Source organism: Oncorhynchus gorbuscha, linkage group LG18, assembly GCF_021184085.1.
Source record: "Oncorhynchus gorbuscha isolate QuinsamMale2020 ecotype Even-year linkage group LG18, OgorEven_v1.0, whole genome shotgun sequence".
NCBI classification, from domain to species: domain Eukaryota; kingdom Metazoa; phylum Chordata; class Actinopteri; order Salmoniformes; family Salmonidae; genus Oncorhynchus; species Oncorhynchus gorbuscha.
In genome coordinates this window covers 35,524,206-35,544,601 of record NC_060190.1, presented here as the reverse complement: position 1 = coordinate 35,544,601, position 20,396 = coordinate 35,524,206, and the positions used below count along the sequence as shown (strand labels likewise).

Sequence of the window (20,396 nt, the reverse complement as noted above, 5' to 3'; positions counted from 1 at the left end):
CACACACACAAACACCTTCAGTCTTGATCTTCAGCGCGGTCCTGACCAGTGCGAACAGCGTCGCGTTAAAGGTGACCGTTCCGTCACTGTTGAGTGGCATGTTCATGGACACCAGTCTCTGCAGGCAGAATCAATAAAGACATTTCAAAAAAGGTGTCTGCTGCCTTAATAGATATGTTAAATTAACACATACAATAATTGAACAGATTCCCTCCTGTATCTCTCACCTTGCAGGCTACTCTATGGGGGCAGAACTTGCCAAAACCCAGAGGAGGCTGGATCCTACGCAGCAGAGTCACCACGTCCAGGTGCTTAATACGCCCCCTGCAGAACAGGAGGGGAAACAACAGCTACTGCAAATAATCTAACTGCAGTACACTGAAAGTAGGATAAAAAGACGAGTCATAAAAGAAACCTGTAAGCCCCATTTATACCGTCCATATATAGTAAATTAAGGCGCAACAAACACACACACACACACACACTTACGTGGCCTCTGGGTCGTACTCTGCCCAGATCTTCCTGAACTCGTCCAGGTGATGAGGACCCAGGATGGACCAATCACGTGTAAGGTAGTCAAAGTTGTCCATGATGACTGCCACAAACAGGTTGATGATCTGTGGAGGACAACAGCATCATATGTGTGTGTGTGTGTGTGTGTGTGTGTGTGTGTGTGTGTGTGTGTGTGTGTGTGTGTGTGTGTGTGTGTGTGTGTGTGTGTGTGTGTGTGTGTGTGTGTGTGTGTGTGTGTGTGTGTGTGTGTGTGTGTGTGTGTGTGTGTGTGTGTGTGTGTGTGTGTGTGTGTGAATGTATGTCTCAGCATGCAAATGTGTTTATATGTGTATGTGTCAACCCTCGCAAGGCTTCAGGCCCAGACGGCATCCCCAGCCACGCCCTCAGAGCATGTGCAGACCAGCTGGCTGGTGTGTTTACAGACATATTCAATCAATGCCTATCCCAGTCTGTTGTTCCCACATGCTTCAAGAGGGCCACCATTGTTCCCGTTCCCAAGAAAGCTAAGGTAACTGAGCTAAACGACTACCGCCCCGTAGCACTCACTTCCGTCATCATGAAGTGCTTTGAGAGACTAGTCAAGGACCATATCACCTCCACCCTACCTGACACCCTCTAGACCCACTCCAATTTGCTTACCGCCCAAATAGGTCCACAGACGATGCAATCTCAACCACACTGCACACTGCCCTAACCCATCTGGACAAGAGGAATACCTATGTGAGATTGCTGTTCATCGACTACAGCTCGGCATTTAACACCATAGTGCCCTCCAAGCTCGTCATCAAGCTCGAGACCCTGGGTCTCGACCCCGCCCTGTGCAACTGGGTACTGGACTTCCTGACAGGCCGCCCCCAGGTGGTGAGGGTAGGCAACAACATCTCCACCCCGCTGATCCTCAACACTGGGGTCCCACAAGGGTGCGTTCTGAGCCCTCTCCTGTACTCCCTGTTCACCCACGACTGCGTGGCCACGCACGCCTCCAACTCAATCATCAAGTTTGCGGACGACACAACAGTGGTAGGCTTGATTACCAACAACGACGAGACGGCCTACAGGGAGGAGGTGAGGGCCCTCGGAGTGTGGTGTCAGGAAAATAACCTCACACTCAACGTCAACAAAACTAAGGAGATGATTGTGGACTTCAGGAAACAGCAGAGGGAACACCACCCTATCCACATCGATGGAACAGTAGTGGAGAGGGTAGTAAGTTTGAAGTTCCTCGGCGTACACATCACAGACAAACTGAATTGGTCCACCCACACAGACAGCATCGTGAAGAAGGCGCAGCAGCGCCTCTTCAACCACAGGAGGCTGAAGAAATTCGGCTTGTCACCAAAAGCACTCACAAACTTCTACAGATGCACAATCAAGAGCATCCTGTCGGGTTGTATCACCGCCTGGTACGGCAACTGCTCCACCCACAACCGTAAGGCTCTCCAGAGGGTAGTGAGGTTTGCACAACGCATCACCGGGGGCAAACTACCTGCCCTCCAGGACACCTACACCACCCGATGTCACAGGAAGGCCATAAAGATCATCAAGGACAGCAACCACCCGAGCCACTGCCTGTTCACCCCGCTATCATCCAGAAGGCGAGGTCAGTACAGTTGCATCAAAGCTGGGACCGAGAGACTGAAAAACAGCTTCTATCTCAAGGCCATCAGACTGTTAAACAGCCACCACTAACATTGAGTGGCTGCTGCCAACACACTGACTCAACTCCAGCCACTTTAATAATGGGAATTGATGGGAAATGATGTAAAATATATCACTAGCCACTTTAAACAATGCTACCTAATATAATGTTTACATACCCTACATTATTCATCTCATATGTATACGTATATACTGTACTCTATATCATCTACTGCATCCTTATGTAATACATGTATCACTAGCCACTTTAACTATGCCACTTTGTTTACATACTCATCTCATATGTATATACTGCACTCAATACCATCTACTGTATCTTGCCTATGCCGCTCTGTACCATCACTCATTCATATATCTTTATGTACATATTCTTTATCCCCTTACACTTGTGTCTATAAGGTAGTAGTTTTGGAATTGTTAGCTAGATTACTTGTTGGTTATTACTGCATTGTCGGAACTAGAAGCACAAGCATTTCGCTACACTCACACTAACATCTGCTAACCATGTGTATGTGACAAATACAATTTGATTTGATTTGATTTGCATGTATGTGTGTCATTCACCAGGAAGGCACAGAGCATGTAGAAGCTCATGAAGTAGATGATGGCGAAGCTGGCTCCACAGGTCATCTCCTCCCCAGGCAGGTAGTCTGACTTAGGGTCACACCTCTTCCCATACAGACACGCCAACATTACTTCCTGCCACGCCTCACCTGTCGCACACCTGGAGGGAGAGAGAGAGAGGGGTGAGGGATAGAAAGAGAGAGAGATAGTGAGAGGGAGGAAGCAGGAGAGAGGGGAAGGGGGAGAGAGAGAGGGAGAGAGAGAGGGAGGAAGTGGGAGAGAGAGGGGTATGAAGAGGGAGAGAGAGGGGTAGGGGATAGAGAGGGGTATGAAGAGGGAGAGAGGGTGGAGGGGGAGAGAGAGGGGTATGAAGAGGGAGAGAGGGTGGAGGGGGAGAGAGAGGGGTATGAAGAGGGAGAGAGGGTGGAGGGGGAGAGAGAGGGGTATGAAGAGGGAGAGAGGGGGGTAGGGGATAGAGAGACGGTACAACTTGCAAAGGCAATGGAAGAAAATGGAAACAGAGTTAGTGGACTGATGGATCAGATCACCCACCTGAAGAGCAGCAGCACAGCATGGGGGAACGTCTGGAAGTTGTTGTTCCTGTTGATGTACGTCCCGTCTATTAGCGCTATCTTACCAAATATCTGCAGGAGACACACACATACATCTCATCTGAGAGTGCTGTACGTGTGTGTGTGTGTGTGTGTGTGTGTGTGTGTGTGTGTGTGTGTGTGTGTGTGTGTGTGTGTGTGTGTGTGTGTGTGTGTGTGTGTGTGTGTGTGTGTGTGTGTGTGTGTGTGTGTGTGTGTGTGTGTGTGTGTGTGTGTGTGTGTGTGTGTGTGTGTGTGTGTGTGTGTGTGTGTGTGTCCAATACCTGCATCCCAACCACAGCATAGATGAAGAACAACATGAGGATAAGCAGGGCGACATAGGGCAGGGCCTGCAGCACAACAACCAATTACATAGTCAGACTGGTGCACACTGTCCAATCAAATCCTGAGACTTGTGAAAGGCAAAGAAATGTGAATCTTACAGAATGAGACTTGTGAATCTTACAGAATGAAAGGCAAAGAAACGGAGTGAACTCTGACCTGTAAGGACTTGATGAAGGTCCACAGAAGGTTCCGGATCCCTTCAGAACGGTTCAGCAGTTTCACCAGACGCATCACACGGAACAGTCGGAAGAAGGTGATTGACACACGGGCATTTTCAGAATCTGCTATCGCTTGCATTGGGTTCACCTCCTGAAGGTACAAAAGAAATAAACAGCTGAAAATGCTTCTTGTCCTGGCTTTTACTGAGACTGAAGATCAAATCAAATCAAATTCTATTAGTCACATGCATACATTTAGCCGATGTTATTTGTGGGTGTAGCGAAATGCTTGTGTACCTAGCTCCAACAGTTTAGTAGTCTAACAATTTGCAACACAATGTCTGGTACAATGAATAAACAATGCTAACGCAGAGTTTCATGCAATGTTTGATGCGATTTCATGCAATGCTCTTGCAGTGTCTACGGGCAAATAATTACAGCGCAGCCGTGGAGACAGTATAGTCCTCCGGAGGAGGCCAGGGCTGCCTGTGAGCGGGAGAGACGGGAGACACAGGAAGTGAAGTCAGACATGAAGTGACATCAGACACAGGAAGTGGTGAAAGGGGACAGGGCCAGCTTTGCGTGGGGCAAAGGTGGCAAAGGTGGAGGAGAAAATGGAGGATGAAAGACTGCAGTAAGGGGGGAGAGAGAGGGAGAGAATGCATTTGAGCACAAAAAAAGGACAACGTTGTAATATACGACTGGATGACGGCTGAGGGGTGAAGATGTGAAAATGGTTGATGGGGTCTTCTGAAGGTTTACTGTAATGGCAACTTGAGTTAACATTATGTTTTCTAAAATTACATTTACTTTTCCGAAGCGAAACATGTGAAATGCTGCTTTAAATCTAGAACCTGACGCCAAACCTGTTGACTCAGTCCCTCGTACAGGAATCACAGTAAAAACCACAGAAAGATGTCAATCTCTTACTTACTAGTAGGAATGATTGACAGTTCGCTGGACACATGGTGGTGGGAGGTGAAACAAGGTGACAGTGGTTGTTTTCTGCCCTTAACAACTGATCTGGAATCAGCCCTCTCAGTCTCAAACAGTAAAAGCAATGAGGGAAATTACCAAACAGTTATTATGTTAGGGGCATAAAGTAACCAAGCAGACAGGGTGTGGTGTTCAAGGCGTGGCGGGTGGGTGAGGCAAGCTCCAGCCACGTGCTGCAGCGCTTCAGGAGGATGGTGTGTTCGGGGGGATGAGGGTGCAGCCGGGGCAGAGGTGGGTGGTAGTGCGAGGGTTACCCCTTGGCGAATACTGACCGCATCCTCAGTGCTATTATTGGGGCCGAGTTCTGACAGGGGAGCCTGTCCTGAGTTTCTCTAAGTGGGTGGGGTGTCAGACAGGGGTGTAAACACAGTCCAGAAAGTCAGATGACAGGACAGAGCATTTATTGTGAAATATCTGTAGATTTTCCTCAGCCTTATAAATAATAACTCAAGAAATTCAAAATGTGAAGACAAAAATGCACAGTGGGTCCACCTGAACTGTTTAGCAAAACCTAAACATTTTAGGAACAGTGGGGATTGTGAGTATTACAGTACATAACATATTACAGTACATAACAATACTTACATATTTTAGAATAACATTACGCAATGGCAATACTCACATCGACTTCACTCAGGATGACGTCAACGACGCTGCCGATGACGATGACAAAGTCAAAGACGTTCCAAGGGTCTCCAAAGTAACCCTAGGGGGAAGGAAAGATATTCATCACGTGTGTGTGTGTGTGTGTGTGTGTGTGTGTGTGTGTGTGTGTGTGTGTGTGTGTGTGTGTGTGTGTGTGTGTGTGTGTGTGTGTGTGTGTGTGTGTATATATATATATATATATATATATATATATATATATATATATATATATATATATATATATATAAAAGGTATCTTAACCAACAGACACTCCAGCTCTGAACCTTGATGGTCATGAGAAGAGGGCAACACACAATGAAGGTGTACGAAGTTGCTACATAACCACTGTGCTATTACCACTGTGCTATTATTCATTGTGATCCCACATTGATTTGCAAGGCATCTTGGGAAGAGTAGTGCATTCAGGACATGGTTATGGACCACTGACCTTAGCTTTGAAGGCCATGAGTTTGAGGACCATCTCCACAGTGAAGAGCACAGTGAAGATCACGTTCAGCATGTCTGACAGGTCGGTCACATGGGTTGACTGGTTACAGTGCTGTGGGAGAAGAGAGAGGGGGGAGAGAAGAAGGACATGAAGGACAGGAAGATATTTATTCATTAATATTATTTGATTTGTCATTTTCCAGGATGAAATCTCTTGAGATGCCCATCTTGTTTTCAAGGGTGCCCCCCCCCAAAAAAAACCCAGACCTCCTAGGTATGGAGAAGTGATGGACATATGTAGTAGGAACATCTCGCAGAGGCCATCGTATTGATGTGACGCAGGAGAAGTCCTTTCAAAGAATCCCGTTTTAGTATTTGAAATGAGAACCACCTCCAATAGCGTTACCTGCATCCCCAGACACATGGTGTTCAGCATGATGAGCAGGAACATCAGGTACTCAAAGTAGCAGGAGGTGACGATGTACCACACGTTGTACTGGTACGGGTTCTTAGGAATGTAGCAGCGCAGCGGCCGGGCTTTCAGGGCGTACTCGACACACGCACGCTGTCAGAGGGAAGACAGGACACAGAAGGGTTAGTCACGGCTGTGTGTTAGAACAACAACAAAAAACAGAGAGAGAGAGACATACACACACACCCAGATACACACACCTGGTTCTTATCCAGCTCGCAGTTCTTGTACTCCTGCTCTCCCTGCTCCTGAAATGTAACGATGACGAAACCCACGAAAATGTTCATCATGAAGAAAGCGATGAGGATTAGGTAGACGATGAAGAAGATGGAGATGGCGATGCGGTTGTTGTACACCGGACCCACATCCTCCATGTTAGAGTCTATGGCCTTGTAGAGCAACCTGCGTGCACACACACACACACACACACACACACACACACACACACACACACACACACACACACACACACACACACACACACACACACACACACACACACACACACACACACACACACACACACACACACACACACACACACACACACACACACACACACACACACACACACACACACACACACACACACACACAGGCATTTGAGCAAGCATGACATACATACATTGTTATGTGTTCCATAGTACTTTACTAGGCATGCCATGTGATAAATACAAAATCCCAAGCTTCTATGTATGTCTCACTTTGGCCAGCCCTCGAAGGTGGAGACAGTGAAGAGAGCCAGCATGCCTTCGAGGATGTTGTCAAAGTTGAGCTCTGCATTGATCCATTCTCTCTTATGGATGGTCATCGGATGGATGGCACCTTCCTGGTACCTAATGTAGTTGCCCCTGAGAAGGAGAGAGCGGGGGAGGGAGAGAGAAAGAGAGAGCGAGAGAGAGAAAGAGAAAGAAATTTAAAAAATGAAAATAACAAAAATGAAAGAAATAAAGAGATAAATGAGTGAAAGAGAGTACATGGGAGAGGAGAGTGTGGCAGAGAAAGCAGGACTAATGTAATGCTCCATTCTGTACTTTCATGCAATGTTGTGTGCGAGGGAATAAACAATATCACTGCACTCTCTTACTTGCACTCCTCCTCCGTCATTTTGTCAGGATCTGTGCAGGCATAGAATTTGCCCTGCAGGGATGAACATGAACACATACATACAGAACATGAGCGAGAATATTAGCTTTGACTGTGTGTGGACTTCTGTTTTGATCATCAGGTGTATGAATGACCATATATCCCTAACAATTACCATACATCCCTATAAATTACCATACATCCTTATAAATTACCATGCATCCATATAAATTACCATACATCCCTATTAACTGCCATACATCCTTATAAACTACCATGCATCCATATAAATTACCATGCATCCATATAAATGACCATATATCCCCATAATTTACCATACATCACTATAAATTACCATACATTCCAAAGAATTGGCATACATCCTTATAAATTACCATACAAGGGAGTCTATATACATTGTGTGCAAAAGGCATGAAGAGGTAGGCGAATAATTACAATTTTGCTGGAGTGGAGTGATAAATGATCAGATGGTCATGTACAGGTAGAGATATTTGTGTGCAAAAGAGCAGAAAAGTAAATAAATAAAAACAGTATGAGGATGAGGTAGGTAAAAATGGGTGGACTATTTACCGATAGACTATGTACAGCTGCAGCGATCGGTTAGATGCTCAGATAGCAGATGTTTGAAGTTGGTGTTGGAGGTAAAAGTCTCCAATTTCAGCAATTTTTGCAATTCGTTCCAGTCACAGGCAGCAGAGAACTGGAACGAAAGGCGGCCAAATGAGGTGTTGGCTTTAGGGATGATCAGTGAGATAAACCTGCTGGAGCGCGTGCTACGGGTGGGTGTTGCCATCGTGACCAGTGAACTGAGATAAGGTGGAGCTTTACCTAGCATGGACTTGTAGATGACCTGGAGCCAGTAGGTCTGGCGACGAATATGTAGCGAGGGCCAGCCGACTAGAGCATACAGGTCGCAGTGGTGGGTGGTATAAGGTGCTTTAGTGACAAAACGGATGGCACTGTGATAAACTGCATCCAGTTTGCTGAGTAGAGTGTTGGAAGCAATTTTGTAGATGACGTCGCCGAAGTCGAGGATTGGTAGGATAGTCAGTTTTACTAGGGTAAGTTTGGCGGTGTGAGTGAAGGAGGCTTTGTTGCGGAATAGAAAGCCGACTCTAGATTTGATTTTCGATTGGAGATGTTTGATATGAGATATAAACTACCATAAATCCCTATAAACAACCATAAATCCCTATAAACTACCATAAATCCCTATAAACAACGATACATCCCTATAAATTACCATACATCGTTATAAACAACCTTTAATCCCTCTAAACAACCATACATCCCTATAAATTGTCATACATCCCTATAAATTACCATACATCCTACTGATCCTTGACTTTCGCGATGTCATTTACTAAATAGCCTCCAACACTCTACTTGGATGCAGTCTATCACAGTGCCAACCATTTTGTCACCAATGCACCATATACTACCCACCACTGCAACATGTATGATATCGTTGGCTGGTCCTCGCTACATATTTGTTGCCAAACCCACTGCCTCCAGGTCATCTACAGGTCATCTATAAGTCTATGCTAGGTAAAGCTCCGCCTTATCTCAGCTTACTGGTCACCATAGCAACACCCACCCATAGCACGCGCTCCAGCAGGTATATGTCACTGGTCATCCCCAAAGCCTCCTTTGGTCGCCTTTCCTTCCAGTTCTCTGCTGCCAATGACTGGAATGAATTGCAAAAATTAATGAAATTGGAGACTTATATCTCAATCACTAACTTTCGACATCAGCTGTCAGAGCAGCTTGCAGCTGTACACAGCCCATCTGTAAATAGCCCATCCAATCAACTACCTCATCCACATATTTGTTTTTGTTTTTCTTCTCTTTTGCACCACAGTATTTCTACTTGCACATCCTCATCTGCACATATATCCATCCAGTGTAAATGGCTAAATTTTAATTACTTCGCCACTATTGGTCTAATTATTGCCTTGCCTCCTTACTTAATTTGCACACAATGTATACAGATTTTTCTACTGTGTTATTGACTGTACGTTTGTTTATCCCATGTGTAACTCTGTGTTGTTTTTGTCGTACTGTTTTGCTTTATCTTGGCCAGGTAGCAGTTGTAAATGAAAACTTGTTCTCAACTGGCCTATCTGGTTAAATAAAGGTGAAATACAAAATGAATCAAAATAAACAACGGTTAAATCCCTATAAATTACCATACATCCCTATAAACTACCACACATCCCTATAAACAACCATACATCCCTATAAATTACCATACATCCCTATAAATTACCATACATCCCTATAAACTACCATGCATCCCTATAAACAACCTTAAATCCCAATAAACAACCATGCATCCCTATATATTACCATACATCCATATAAATTACCACACATCCCTCCCTATAAACTACCATACATCCCTATAAATTACCATACATCCCTATAAATTACCATACATCCCTGTCTAGAGCTCACCTTGAAGAGCTGGACTCCAATGCAGGCGAACATGAAGTCTAGCAGCATGGTGACCAGCACGATGTTGCCAATAGTTTTGATGGCCACAAAAACACACTGGACCACATGCTAGACCACAAGAGACAGCAGAAACCAGCATATCAGACGGGTACTTCAGGACCAGAACTAGAAAAACATGTGGCTGCTGGGTTGGTCAAAGTTTTGCATTTGGTGTGTTAGGTAATGGGAACATGTAAAAAAAAAACAATGAGAATGTGAATATAGTGTCAGAGGAGCAGGTAAGGAGTACTGTTGAGGGGTAGAAGTGAGGAGTTGAGAGCACAGGTAAGCTCACCTTGAGGCCCTTGGCCCTGTTGATGGCCCTTAGGGGCCTCAGCACCCTCAACACCCTGAGGATCTTCACCACAGAGATAGCACTGGACCTAGATAGGGCAGGCACCACATCTCACACTTGACTTGTCTATAGTCTGAGAGATACACACATAACTGAAGCTACATCAAGCATTATGGAATAGATTAAGTTGTGCCACAGGATTTGAATGACATTATACATTCCCAGAGACTACTTACTCCATGAGCATGGAGAGGAGGGATACGCTGACCACAATTAGATCCAGGATATTAAAGGAGTTCCGGCAGAAGGAGCCGGGGTGCATGATGGCGCCATATACGGTCATCTGGAGTAGAGGCGGAAGGATACTGAAGATGACGAGACTGGTTGAGACATAAACCCTCTCAAACCAACAAACAATTAACCCACATGAACTCACAGCTACTCATGTGAAAACACATAGAGTTGAATAAGGGCTGCGGTGCAGGTTAAAGTGGATGTAACATAATGTCGAGAGAGTTCGTCACATTACCGATGTACCGTTGCTGTAGAAAAGGTGCATGTACTTGGTAATGTAAACATGTCAGACATGATCCCATTTAGAAAAGTGCCTTTCTAATCCAGTACAGCTACTAGTAGTGGAGCCGACAATGCCCGGTTACCTTGAGGACAACTTCCACAGTGAACACTGAGGTGAAGACCACATCAGCGGAGGCCAGCACCTACACAGGGGAAACAGGGCAACATGACAACGTGGGCGGATTCATTTTAGCCTAGTAAGCGTGCCAGAGCTCTTTAGCAGAATCTCTAACGTGGTACTCCGTACAGTCTTGCAGTCATGCTGCGTAGGTTAAAGACAGTGATGCCATGAAGCAGAGAAAACCCCTTAGTGTCAGTTATTTTGGTCAAAATTCATTCCCTTTCGGTTTTCTTTACTGAAACAAATGTTTTTCCATCTGCGATAAGGAGGTGAATGATACAGCAGGCAGAGCACGCATGTCTGTGGGCACCTGGTTCCTGAAGGACATGGGGTCGATAGGGTCCTCGGCAGCCAGGGAGATGCTGCTGAGGAGGATGAAGAGGAGGATGATATTTGTGAAGGCGGTGGCGTTGATGATGCGGTGGCACAGCTTACGGATCCTGGAGGGGGACACCATTTACGTCACAGGAATTTAACTGCAGACACTGTTATGCAGAGTGACTGACAGCCAAGTAAGGAGGCTAAAACAACCACATAATGCCAACATCATAATGCATTCATCATAGTCCATTCATCATCACCACCATCATCAGTACATTTTTGGTCATTTAGCAGTTGGTCTTTTCCAGAGTGACCCCAAGTCAGTGCATTCAACTATAAGGCAGATAAACAACAACATATCATAGTCTTAGCAAGTACATCATCATCCCCATAATCATCACCATAATCATCATTACTTGTTATCAGAGCTAAAGATATAGAAGGAGCTGGCCTCTGGAATAGGCACCACCTCCTCCTTCAGCTGCAGGTCTGCCATTGGCCGTGGCCTCGGGGTGTCAGGGATATCAGGCTCCTCCTCCTCATCATCACCTGGATGAAAGAATGAACAGGAAACGTGCCACGTTCTAAATTCGGAGTTCTCTGAGATCCAGATTAGATTGACATGAATGTGCCCAGAGGTGTGTGAGCGAACGGATTTTACCAGGGAAGTCAGCAGGCGGGAAGGGGTCCTTGATCTCGTTCACGTTGGACTCAAACTCATCCACTCTCAGCTGTGACATAAACAAGAATTTTGATTAGAGTGGGGCCTGGGTTCAAATACTGACACCAAACGTGGGGCGGGTTTCTCCGTGAAATATACAGTGGTGTGTATTCATGGATGCCAAGGGAAGCCAGGCTTCCCCAAGTATTTGACCAATAAAAATAAAAATAATTAAATAATTTATATTTTGTCTCTTTCTGTGTTTTCATAATTTTAGGTCAATATGCAAGTGGCTGAATCTCATGTAGAAATCATCTGAGTGAGGGAAACAGCGCCCCTCTGTCTCAATATGTGTAGCTGACTACAGCTCAGCGTTCAACACCATAGTACCCGCAAAGCTCATCACCAAGCTAAGGACCCTGGGACTAAACACCTCCCTCTGTAACTGGATCCTGGACTTCCTGACGGGCCACCCCCAGGTGGTGAGGGTAGGTAGCAACACATCTGCCACGCTGATCCTCAACACTGGAGCTCCCCAGGGGTGTGTGCTCAGTCCCCTCCTGTACTCCAAGTTCACCCACGACTGCATGGCCAGAATGGTCCAAGCATACCAAGACAGTCGTTAAGAGGGCACGACAAAGCCTATTCCCCCTCAGGAAACGAAAAAGATTTGGCATGGGTCCTAAGATCCTCAAAAGGTTCTACAGCTGCAACATCGAGAGCATCCTGACTACTTGCATCACTGCCTGGTATGGCAATTGCTCGGCCTCTGACCGGAAGGCACTACAGAGGGTAGTGCGTACGGCCCAGTACATCACTGGGGCTAAGCTGCCTGCCATACAGGACCTCTACACCAGGCGGTGTCAGAGGAAGGCCCTAAAAATTGTCAAAGACCCCAGCCACCACAGTCATAGACTGTTCTCTCTACTACCGCATGGCAAGCCGTACCGGCGTGCCAAGTCTAGGACAAAAAGGCTTCTCAACAGTATTTACCCCCAAGCCATTAAGACTCCTGAACAGGTAATCAAATGGCTACATTGCATTGTGTGCCCCCCCCAAACCCTCTTTTTACGCTGCTGCTACTCTGTGTTTATATGCATAGTCACTTTAACTATACATTCATGTACATACTACCTCAATTGGGCCGACCAACCAGTGCTCCCGCACATTGACTAACTGGGCTATCTGCATTGTGTCCCACCACCCACCACCTGCCAACCCCTCTTTTATGCTACTGCTACTCTCTGTTCATCATATATGCATAGTCCCTTTAACCATATCAACATGTACATACTACCTCAATCAGCCTGACTAACCAGTGTCTGTATGTAGCCTCGCTACTGTATATAGCCTGTCTTTTTACTGTTGTTTTATTTCTTTACTTACCTATTGTTCACCTAACTTATTTTTTGCACTATTGGTTAGAGCCTGTAAGTAAGCATTTCACTGTAAGGTCTACCTACACCTGTTGTATTCGGCGCACGTGACAAATTAACTTTGATTTGATTTGATGCTGTCTGGACCAAAAGCGTCTAAAATGTTGGCCCATAGCATTTGATTGATTGATGCCAGCAAACATTTGGCCTCCCTTGATATAATTTTTACAAGATCATTAGGCAATCAGCGCTGAGCTGGGTCAGTTAAGAACACATTCTTATTTACAATGACGGCCTACACCAGCCAAACCCGGACAATACTGGGCCAATTGGGCACCTCCCTATGAGACTCCCAATCACGGCCGGTTGTGATACAGCCTGGATACATGGATTTGATGATGTTTGACTGTTAAAGTTGAAGTGGTTCTGGAATAGCAGAGGCCATGGTTCTAAACCAGTCGTTGTTTAGTAAACTGTCGAAAACATTACCTTGCTTGATCATGCTGCAGGTGATATAGCTGTTTGTTTCATGCAATAGTTGCTTTATGGACTTCACTGGACAGATGTTGCTCTCCAGTGTTGTGATGAAACAAACGTATGTGTAGTCTAATTTATTCCGCCACTGTGTGACTGTTGTCTTTTTGTTGTCATGGTGTTATTGTATACCACGGTGGCGTATGAACAAATGGGTTATAGAGCAAACAACGCAATTATCACAATATGACTTTTTTCACTGGCTTGGCTTCTTCTGTAATTTTACCCCTGCACCGCTACTGGAAATATCTGACCTTGGCTGTGGTAGGGATGCCCTCTATTTTGGCTCTCTCCGCTGCAAGCTTCTTGGCCAGGAGGGCTTTCTCCTCTGTGGCCTTGTCAGGCATGTTAGCCCTGAGCAGCTTCTTGCGTTTCTTCTCCTCAGACTTCTCCTTCTGGGCCATGGTCAGACTCTCAGCCTCCGCCAGGTTGTCCACAGCGATGGCCAGGAACACATTCAGCAGGATGTCTAAGTGCTAGGGGTCAAAGTTCATTACGGTAGGAAATGGAAGAGAGACACTAATGTACCCAAGGACAGAATTTAAGTCTGATTTCTGTCTGGGAGAGTAGTTGGGCAGCACACACACACGCACATACACACACACACACGCACGCGCACACACACACACACACACACACACACACACACACACACACACACACACACACACACACACACACACACACACACACACACACACACACACACACACACACACACACACACACACACACACACACACACACAGAGGATACAGTTTCCGCAGACGAAGAGGATGATGAAGTAGATGCTGACGAGGATCCCGGGCATGGTGGGACCGCCATGCGCCATGATGCCATCATACATCACAGAGTTCCAATCCTCCCCCGTCAGGATCTGACAGAGAGCGAAGAGGCAGGGAATGAACACAGTCAGGCTCCCACTGACAAATGATCGGCCTGCTTTTCCACAGCGAATGAAACAAAAAGCAAGGGCTGATGTCCAACATTTTCCTGTCATACGTGTACATATGCTCCTTCAGATGTCCATATCGTCGTTCATCTTGTTAGTGTGATAAATCTGTTAAAAATAATGAGAAAAAAAAACGGTATTTCCTTGCCCACCTGGAAGACACTGATGAGAGCTTGGGGGAAGCTGTCAAAGGTGCTGCGGGGTTTGGGCGCATTGGGGAAGTTGAACTTCCCCCCGAACACCTGCATGCCCAGCAGAGAGAAGATGACGATGAAGAGGAAGAGGAGGAGGAGCAGGCAGGCGATGGAGGGGGTTGAGTTCAGCAGGGACACCACCAGATTACTGAGAGACGTCCAGTACCTGAAGCACACACACACACACACACACACACAGTAAGTGCTATGCACTTCCTATGAAGCTACAAGGGGTTGGGGATGTAAGATACAATCAATTAATCAATAAACCCATCAATTAATTGGACCAATCCTGGACCTGGAGAACCGTGGTGTGCAGGCTTTTAATGGAGTCCACCACTAACACACCTGAAAGCCTAATGCAGCCTAATGTAAAGTCTTACTTGGTTACTTTGAGCAGCCTGAGTAGTCGAATGCAGCGCAGCACAGAGATCCCCATGACGGTCATGACATCCATGCCGACCAGGACGAGTTCCAGAATGCCGGTGGAGACCACGAAGCAGTCGAAGCGGTTGAACAGAGACATGAAGTATTGCTGGAGACCCAGGGCGTACATCTTCATAAACATCTCAATGGCGAACAGAGACAGCAGCACCTTGTTGGCAGTGTCTGGGAGGGGGAAGGGAGAAGCAGGGGGGGGCATGGGGTAGAGGGAGAGAGAGGTGTGTTAGCCATGGCGTAGACAAGAGCCTTGTTAGATGCTGGGATTGTGTGTATATGGGTTGAAGCTATGGACATGATATGTAGACCCTGACCTTGCCACTCGGTGAGTTGCTGGGACTGCTTGTGGTGTTCAGTAGCGATGGCCAGCGTGTTCAGGAACACCAGAAGGATCACCCACCAGTAGAACATACGGGACTTCACATACACAAGACACTTACGCCGGAAGAAAATGTTCCATTTACGAGCCAGCTTGCTGAACAGAGCAAGTGAGAGATGAGGGAGAGGAGGAAGAGGTGGGATGTTAGGAGGAGGTCTGTCAGACTTTTGTTTTATCAAAACACCCGAGTGTTGTCCCGGTCAGAGGCCGGTGTATGTGTGTACTTACTAGTAGTACATGATTTTTTGCATGGTGTCCATGTCCTTTAGGCTCCCTGCCTCGGATTCTCCATCCTCTAGCGTTAGCAGGCCTGGGGACAAGAGACACTGGTGTCAGCAGGTTGACTTTCATTCATCTTGAACTGGACGCAGAACTGAGAGATTTCCCCTTAGATAATTCAGCTGCAATGTCAAAATTGTCTATATTGTAAAAATTCAGGAAAATAAAAATATTTAAGGTTAGGGTGAGGCATTAGGGTTAACAGTGTGGTTAAGGTTAGGGTCGAGGTTAGGGTCAGGTTTTTTTTTTTTAAGTATGACTTTGTGGCTGTGCCAGCTAGTGACCGCTCTGCAGATTCGTGACATAAAATGCCAACCTGCAGGACGTCTGCAACGGGCTGACTCCTATTGTAGTCTTCCCTCTATTCTATTGTGTGTTGGTGATAGGGTTAGGAAGCCATAAGTACCCTGTCCCTCCCCGTCGGCGTCCATGACTTCGGCCTGTGTGATCCACTCCATGTAGCCCTTCAGATCCTCATCCAGCTGCTGGGTCTCCCTCATCTCTGTGTACTCTCCACGCGCCTTACCCTTCTCTCGCTCCTTAGTGAATTCACTGACGGAGGGGAAATAGAGATGGAGAAAAGATGAAAGTGAGAGAGATGAGTGTGTGTATGTGTGTGTGTCTGTCCTCTTACCCACTGAGCACGCCCAGAACCAGGTTGAGTACAAAGAAGGAGCCAACCAAGATGAGTGTCAGAAAGTACATCCACGGCCACTCCATACCGATGGCATCATTCACCTGAAGAGAGAGAGGGAGAGGGAGAGGGAGAGGGAGAAAGAGAAGGAGTGGAAGGAGAGAAGAGAGAGAGAGCGAGAGAGAGAGGGGGGATATAGAGAGAGACAGAGACAAAGTGAGGGAGAGAAAGAAAGAGAGAGGAAGAACGAGAGCGAGAGAGCGAGAGAGAGAAAGAAAGAGACCAAATATCCTCTGTGTACAATGTAAAACACCAAATAATGAATGCAGAGCAGATATAGGCCGATACCCACTAATTATCAAAATCCAGAATGAACGGATCAATTCTACAACCACCTAAAAGGAAGCGATTCCCCAACTTTTCACAACAAAACCACCACCTACAGAGAGATGAACCTGGAGCAGAGTCCCCTAAGCAAGCTGGTCCTGGGGCTCTGTTCACAAACACAAACACACCCCACAGAGCCCCAGGACAGCAACACAATTAGAAAACAAAAAAAGATTTACTTGACACATTGGAAAGAATGAACAAAAACAACTGAGCAAACTACATCGCTATTTGGCCTTAAACAGAGAGTACACAGTGGCAGAATGAATACCTGACCACTGTGACTGACTCAAATTTAAGGAAAGCTTCGACTATGTACAGACTCAGTAAGCATAGCCTTGCTATTGAGAAAGGATGCCGTAGGCAGACCTGGCTCTCATGAGAACACAGGCTACGTGCACACTGCCCACAAAATGAGGTGGAAACTGAGCTGCACTTCCTAACCTCCTGCCAAACGTATGACCATAATAGAGACTCATATTTCTCTCAGATTACACAGACTCACAAATAATTAAACATTTTTAAAAATGTTGTTGATAAACTTCCATATCTATTGGGTGAAATACAACAGTGTGCAATCACAGCAGCAAGATGTGTGACCTGTTACCACAAGAAAATATCAACAAGTGAAGATTAAACACCATTGTAAATACATCCCATATTTATATTTATTTTCCCTTTTGTTCTTTAACTATATGCACATTATTAAAACACTGTCTATAGACATAATATGACATTTGAAATGTCTTTTGGAAATTTTTGAATGTAAAGTTTACTGTTCATTTTTTTACTGCTTATTTCACTTTTGTTTATTATCTATTTCACTTGCTGTGGCAATGTAAACATATGTTTCCCATGCCAATAAAGCCCCTGAAATGGAATTGAAATTGAATTGATAGAGTGAGTACGGGCTACATTAACTGGGGTGAAGTACATAATGCAACAGGATGAAGCAGTACAGTAACATTAAAGTATAGGGGTGATGTAACACAGTACCCAGTAGAGCACGTCGGTCCAGCCCTGGGTAGTGATGCACTGGTAGACAGTGAGCATAGCGAAGCCCAGGTTGTCAAAGTGTGTGATGCCGTTGTTGGGTCCGGCCCATCCCGCCCTACACTCTGTCCCGTTGATGGTGCAGCGCCGACCATTACCGGCCTGGGCACATGGAGATGCCTTCTCATTCTCCACTGTGGCTATGATATCTGCAGGACAACGGGGGAGAAGATATAGGAAGGGTGTGTGTGTGTGTGTGTGTGTGTGTGTGTGTGTGTGTGTGTGTGTGTGTGTGTGTGTGTGTGTGTGTGTGTGTGTGTGTGTGTGTGTGTGTGTGTGTGTGTGTGTGTGTGTGCGTGCGTGCGTGCGTGCGTGCGTGTGTGTTTCCTACTTGTGCCTGTGTAGTAGCAGGTTTTATGCATCTTGCACTTGAAAAGCTCCAATCCCACGATGGCGTAGATGGTGACCATGAAGAAGACCAGCAGGGAGATGTGGAACAGAGGTAGCATGGATTTCAGGATGGAGTTCATCACCACCTGCAGGCCTGGGGGATGAGCAGACACATTGTAAACATCAGTGGACCTAGTAGTCCGGTAGTTGACAACCATTTTCAGTTACTGTACCACCAGCTGATTCTTCCCCTTCCTGAATTTTCCCCTTCCTTGAGTACCCCTGAAGTACCCCCTCTTGCATTTTACCAGTAGGTCTATGGTCTCATGAGTCTTCTCAAGTACCCATTGTAGATAGGACAATTTCCCCCAGGGGTCCTAGTACCCCTGGTGGGGAACCACTGTAGTAGTTGACCAATATAACTAGATCAAACTGCAGACTAACCGCAATGAACCAAATGATATTGTATTTGACACTAGCATTGTTGCTGAAGGTAAGTGTTCTCAGAATATGGTTGTGGTGAAGTGAGCGCTAGGCTCCTCTTATCACAAATGAGCTATCTGCTTCCCGCCAATTTGAGCTCATTCACTGTTTTTCCCTTTGTTTTTTAAATGCTTAGCAATTCCCATATAGATATATCACCAGTAATGATTTCCCAGTAATCTAAAACATTAGCGTTTGGTTATATTGGTCATTTCTGTTCATTCATTAAATATATGATCACATTAACTTACCGTTCAAATTCCTCGGGAATAGACATTGTTTGTAGAGCTTATACGAACTATGCTACACTTGTGAGAAATATGTTTTGGTTTATTTAATATAAATAGGACATGTTAAGCCTGATTCAGAGGCTATTTATTTTGTCATTCTACACTTTAACCTGAAATGCCTTCTGCTGATTTCCTGCCCTTATGACTGCTACAGGGTTCCTATTGTACAGTGGTCCTTACTGGGGACTCCAGAGACCAGCCTGAGTGGCCGGAGCACCCTGAATGCCCTGAGGGCCTTCATGTCGAAGCCTCCTCCCTTGTCCCCTGGTTGAGCCTCCACACCACTGATATAGGTGATGAAGTCTCCGATGACTGCAAACAGCCTGGAGAGGGAGAGAGGGAGAGAGGGAAGAGAGAGGAGAGGGGAGGGGAGAGGTTGAAAGATAGAGGAGGACAAAAGGGAGTACAAGAGAGAGATAAACAAGATCATACAGTCACAGAAGAGTTATAGCATGACAGAGCATGACAGAACATGACAGAACATGACAGAGCGTGACAAAGCGTGACAGAACGTGAAAGAGCATGACCGAACACGACAGAACACGACAGAACATGACAGAACATTTTCATCTCTTCCCTACTTACCCCACAGATACACAGACAAAATCCAGTATGTTCCAACAGTTCCGCAGATACGCATTCTCGTGAAATAGAAATCCATAGGCTATTATTTTTAGAAAGCACTCTATGGAGAAGACGATGAGGAAGATGTACTCCAGACTTTCCTGTGAAACAACAATAAAGGCTTGTTAGTGTATCATGAGGTACTAACTACAGTACCCATAAAACAGTACCCATAATGAATATGTGCAATGGAGTATAATTCATTGATTCTGCTTGGTGACAAAGTTTCCAAACACGTTATAGCTAGTTATAAGAGTTTAGGAGTCAATGGCACAACAATCATTTTAAGAATATTCATCCCTCCGATGTCAACAACTACAGAACAGTATCCCTCCTTTCTTTTCTCTCCAAAACTCTTGAACGTGCCGTCCTTGGCCAGCTCTCCCGCTATCTCTCTCTGAATGACCTTCTTGATCCAAATCAGTCAGGTTTCAAGACTAGTCATTCAACTGAGACTGCTCTCCTCTGTATCAC

The 20,396-nt window shown here is 45.8% G+C and overlaps 1 protein-coding gene across 1 annotated transcript in view; it reads right to left on the bottom strand.

The window, feature by feature from the left end:
* The window catches only part of LOC124003446 (dihydropyridine-sensitive L-type skeletal muscle calcium channel subunit alpha-1-like), a 35,031-nt gene that overhangs the window by 3,198 nt on the left and 11,437 nt on the right, over positions 1 to 20,396 (bottom strand). Inside the window, exons 3-35 of the mRNA XM_046311715.1 lie at positions 19,884 to 20,023; positions 19,479 to 19,621; positions 18,527 to 18,679; positions 18,139 to 18,344; positions 16,756 to 16,859; positions 16,528 to 16,673; positions 16,071 to 16,152; positions 15,778 to 15,938; positions 15,406 to 15,631; positions 14,981 to 15,188; positions 14,633 to 14,753; positions 14,131 to 14,345; positions 11,967 to 12,036; positions 11,722 to 11,854; positions 11,295 to 11,424; positions 10,947 to 11,006; positions 10,524 to 10,630; positions 10,288 to 10,375; positions 9,954 to 10,061; positions 7,477 to 7,529; positions 7,094 to 7,240; positions 6,590 to 6,791; positions 6,324 to 6,482; positions 5,919 to 6,029; positions 5,448 to 5,531; positions 4,268 to 4,315; positions 3,828 to 3,980; positions 3,611 to 3,676; positions 3,289 to 3,380; positions 2,737 to 2,896; positions 490 to 617; positions 228 to 324; positions 16 to 118 (exon numbers count right to left, since the gene is read on the bottom strand). Of these exons, the coding sequence (XP_046167671.1) occupies positions 16 to 118; positions 228 to 324; positions 490 to 617; positions 2,737 to 2,896; positions 3,289 to 3,380; positions 3,611 to 3,676; positions 3,828 to 3,980; positions 4,268 to 4,315; positions 5,448 to 5,531; positions 5,919 to 6,029; positions 6,324 to 6,482; positions 6,590 to 6,791; positions 7,094 to 7,240; positions 7,477 to 7,529; positions 9,954 to 10,061; positions 10,288 to 10,375; positions 10,524 to 10,630; positions 10,947 to 11,006; positions 11,295 to 11,424; positions 11,722 to 11,854; positions 11,967 to 12,036; positions 14,131 to 14,345; positions 14,633 to 14,753; positions 14,981 to 15,188; positions 15,406 to 15,631; positions 15,778 to 15,938; positions 16,071 to 16,152; positions 16,528 to 16,673; positions 16,756 to 16,859; positions 18,139 to 18,344; positions 18,527 to 18,679; positions 19,479 to 19,621; positions 19,884 to 20,023 (4,204 nt within the window). The remainder of the gene's footprint in view (positions 1 to 15; positions 119 to 227; positions 325 to 489; positions 618 to 2,736; positions 2,897 to 3,288; positions 3,381 to 3,610; positions 3,677 to 3,827; positions 3,981 to 4,267; positions 4,316 to 5,447; positions 5,532 to 5,918; positions 6,030 to 6,323; positions 6,483 to 6,589; positions 6,792 to 7,093; positions 7,241 to 7,476; positions 7,530 to 9,953; positions 10,062 to 10,287; positions 10,376 to 10,523; positions 10,631 to 10,946; positions 11,007 to 11,294; positions 11,425 to 11,721; positions 11,855 to 11,966; positions 12,037 to 14,130; positions 14,346 to 14,632; positions 14,754 to 14,980; positions 15,189 to 15,405; positions 15,632 to 15,777; positions 15,939 to 16,070; positions 16,153 to 16,527; positions 16,674 to 16,755; positions 16,860 to 18,138; positions 18,345 to 18,526; positions 18,680 to 19,478; positions 19,622 to 19,883; positions 20,024 to 20,396) is intronic.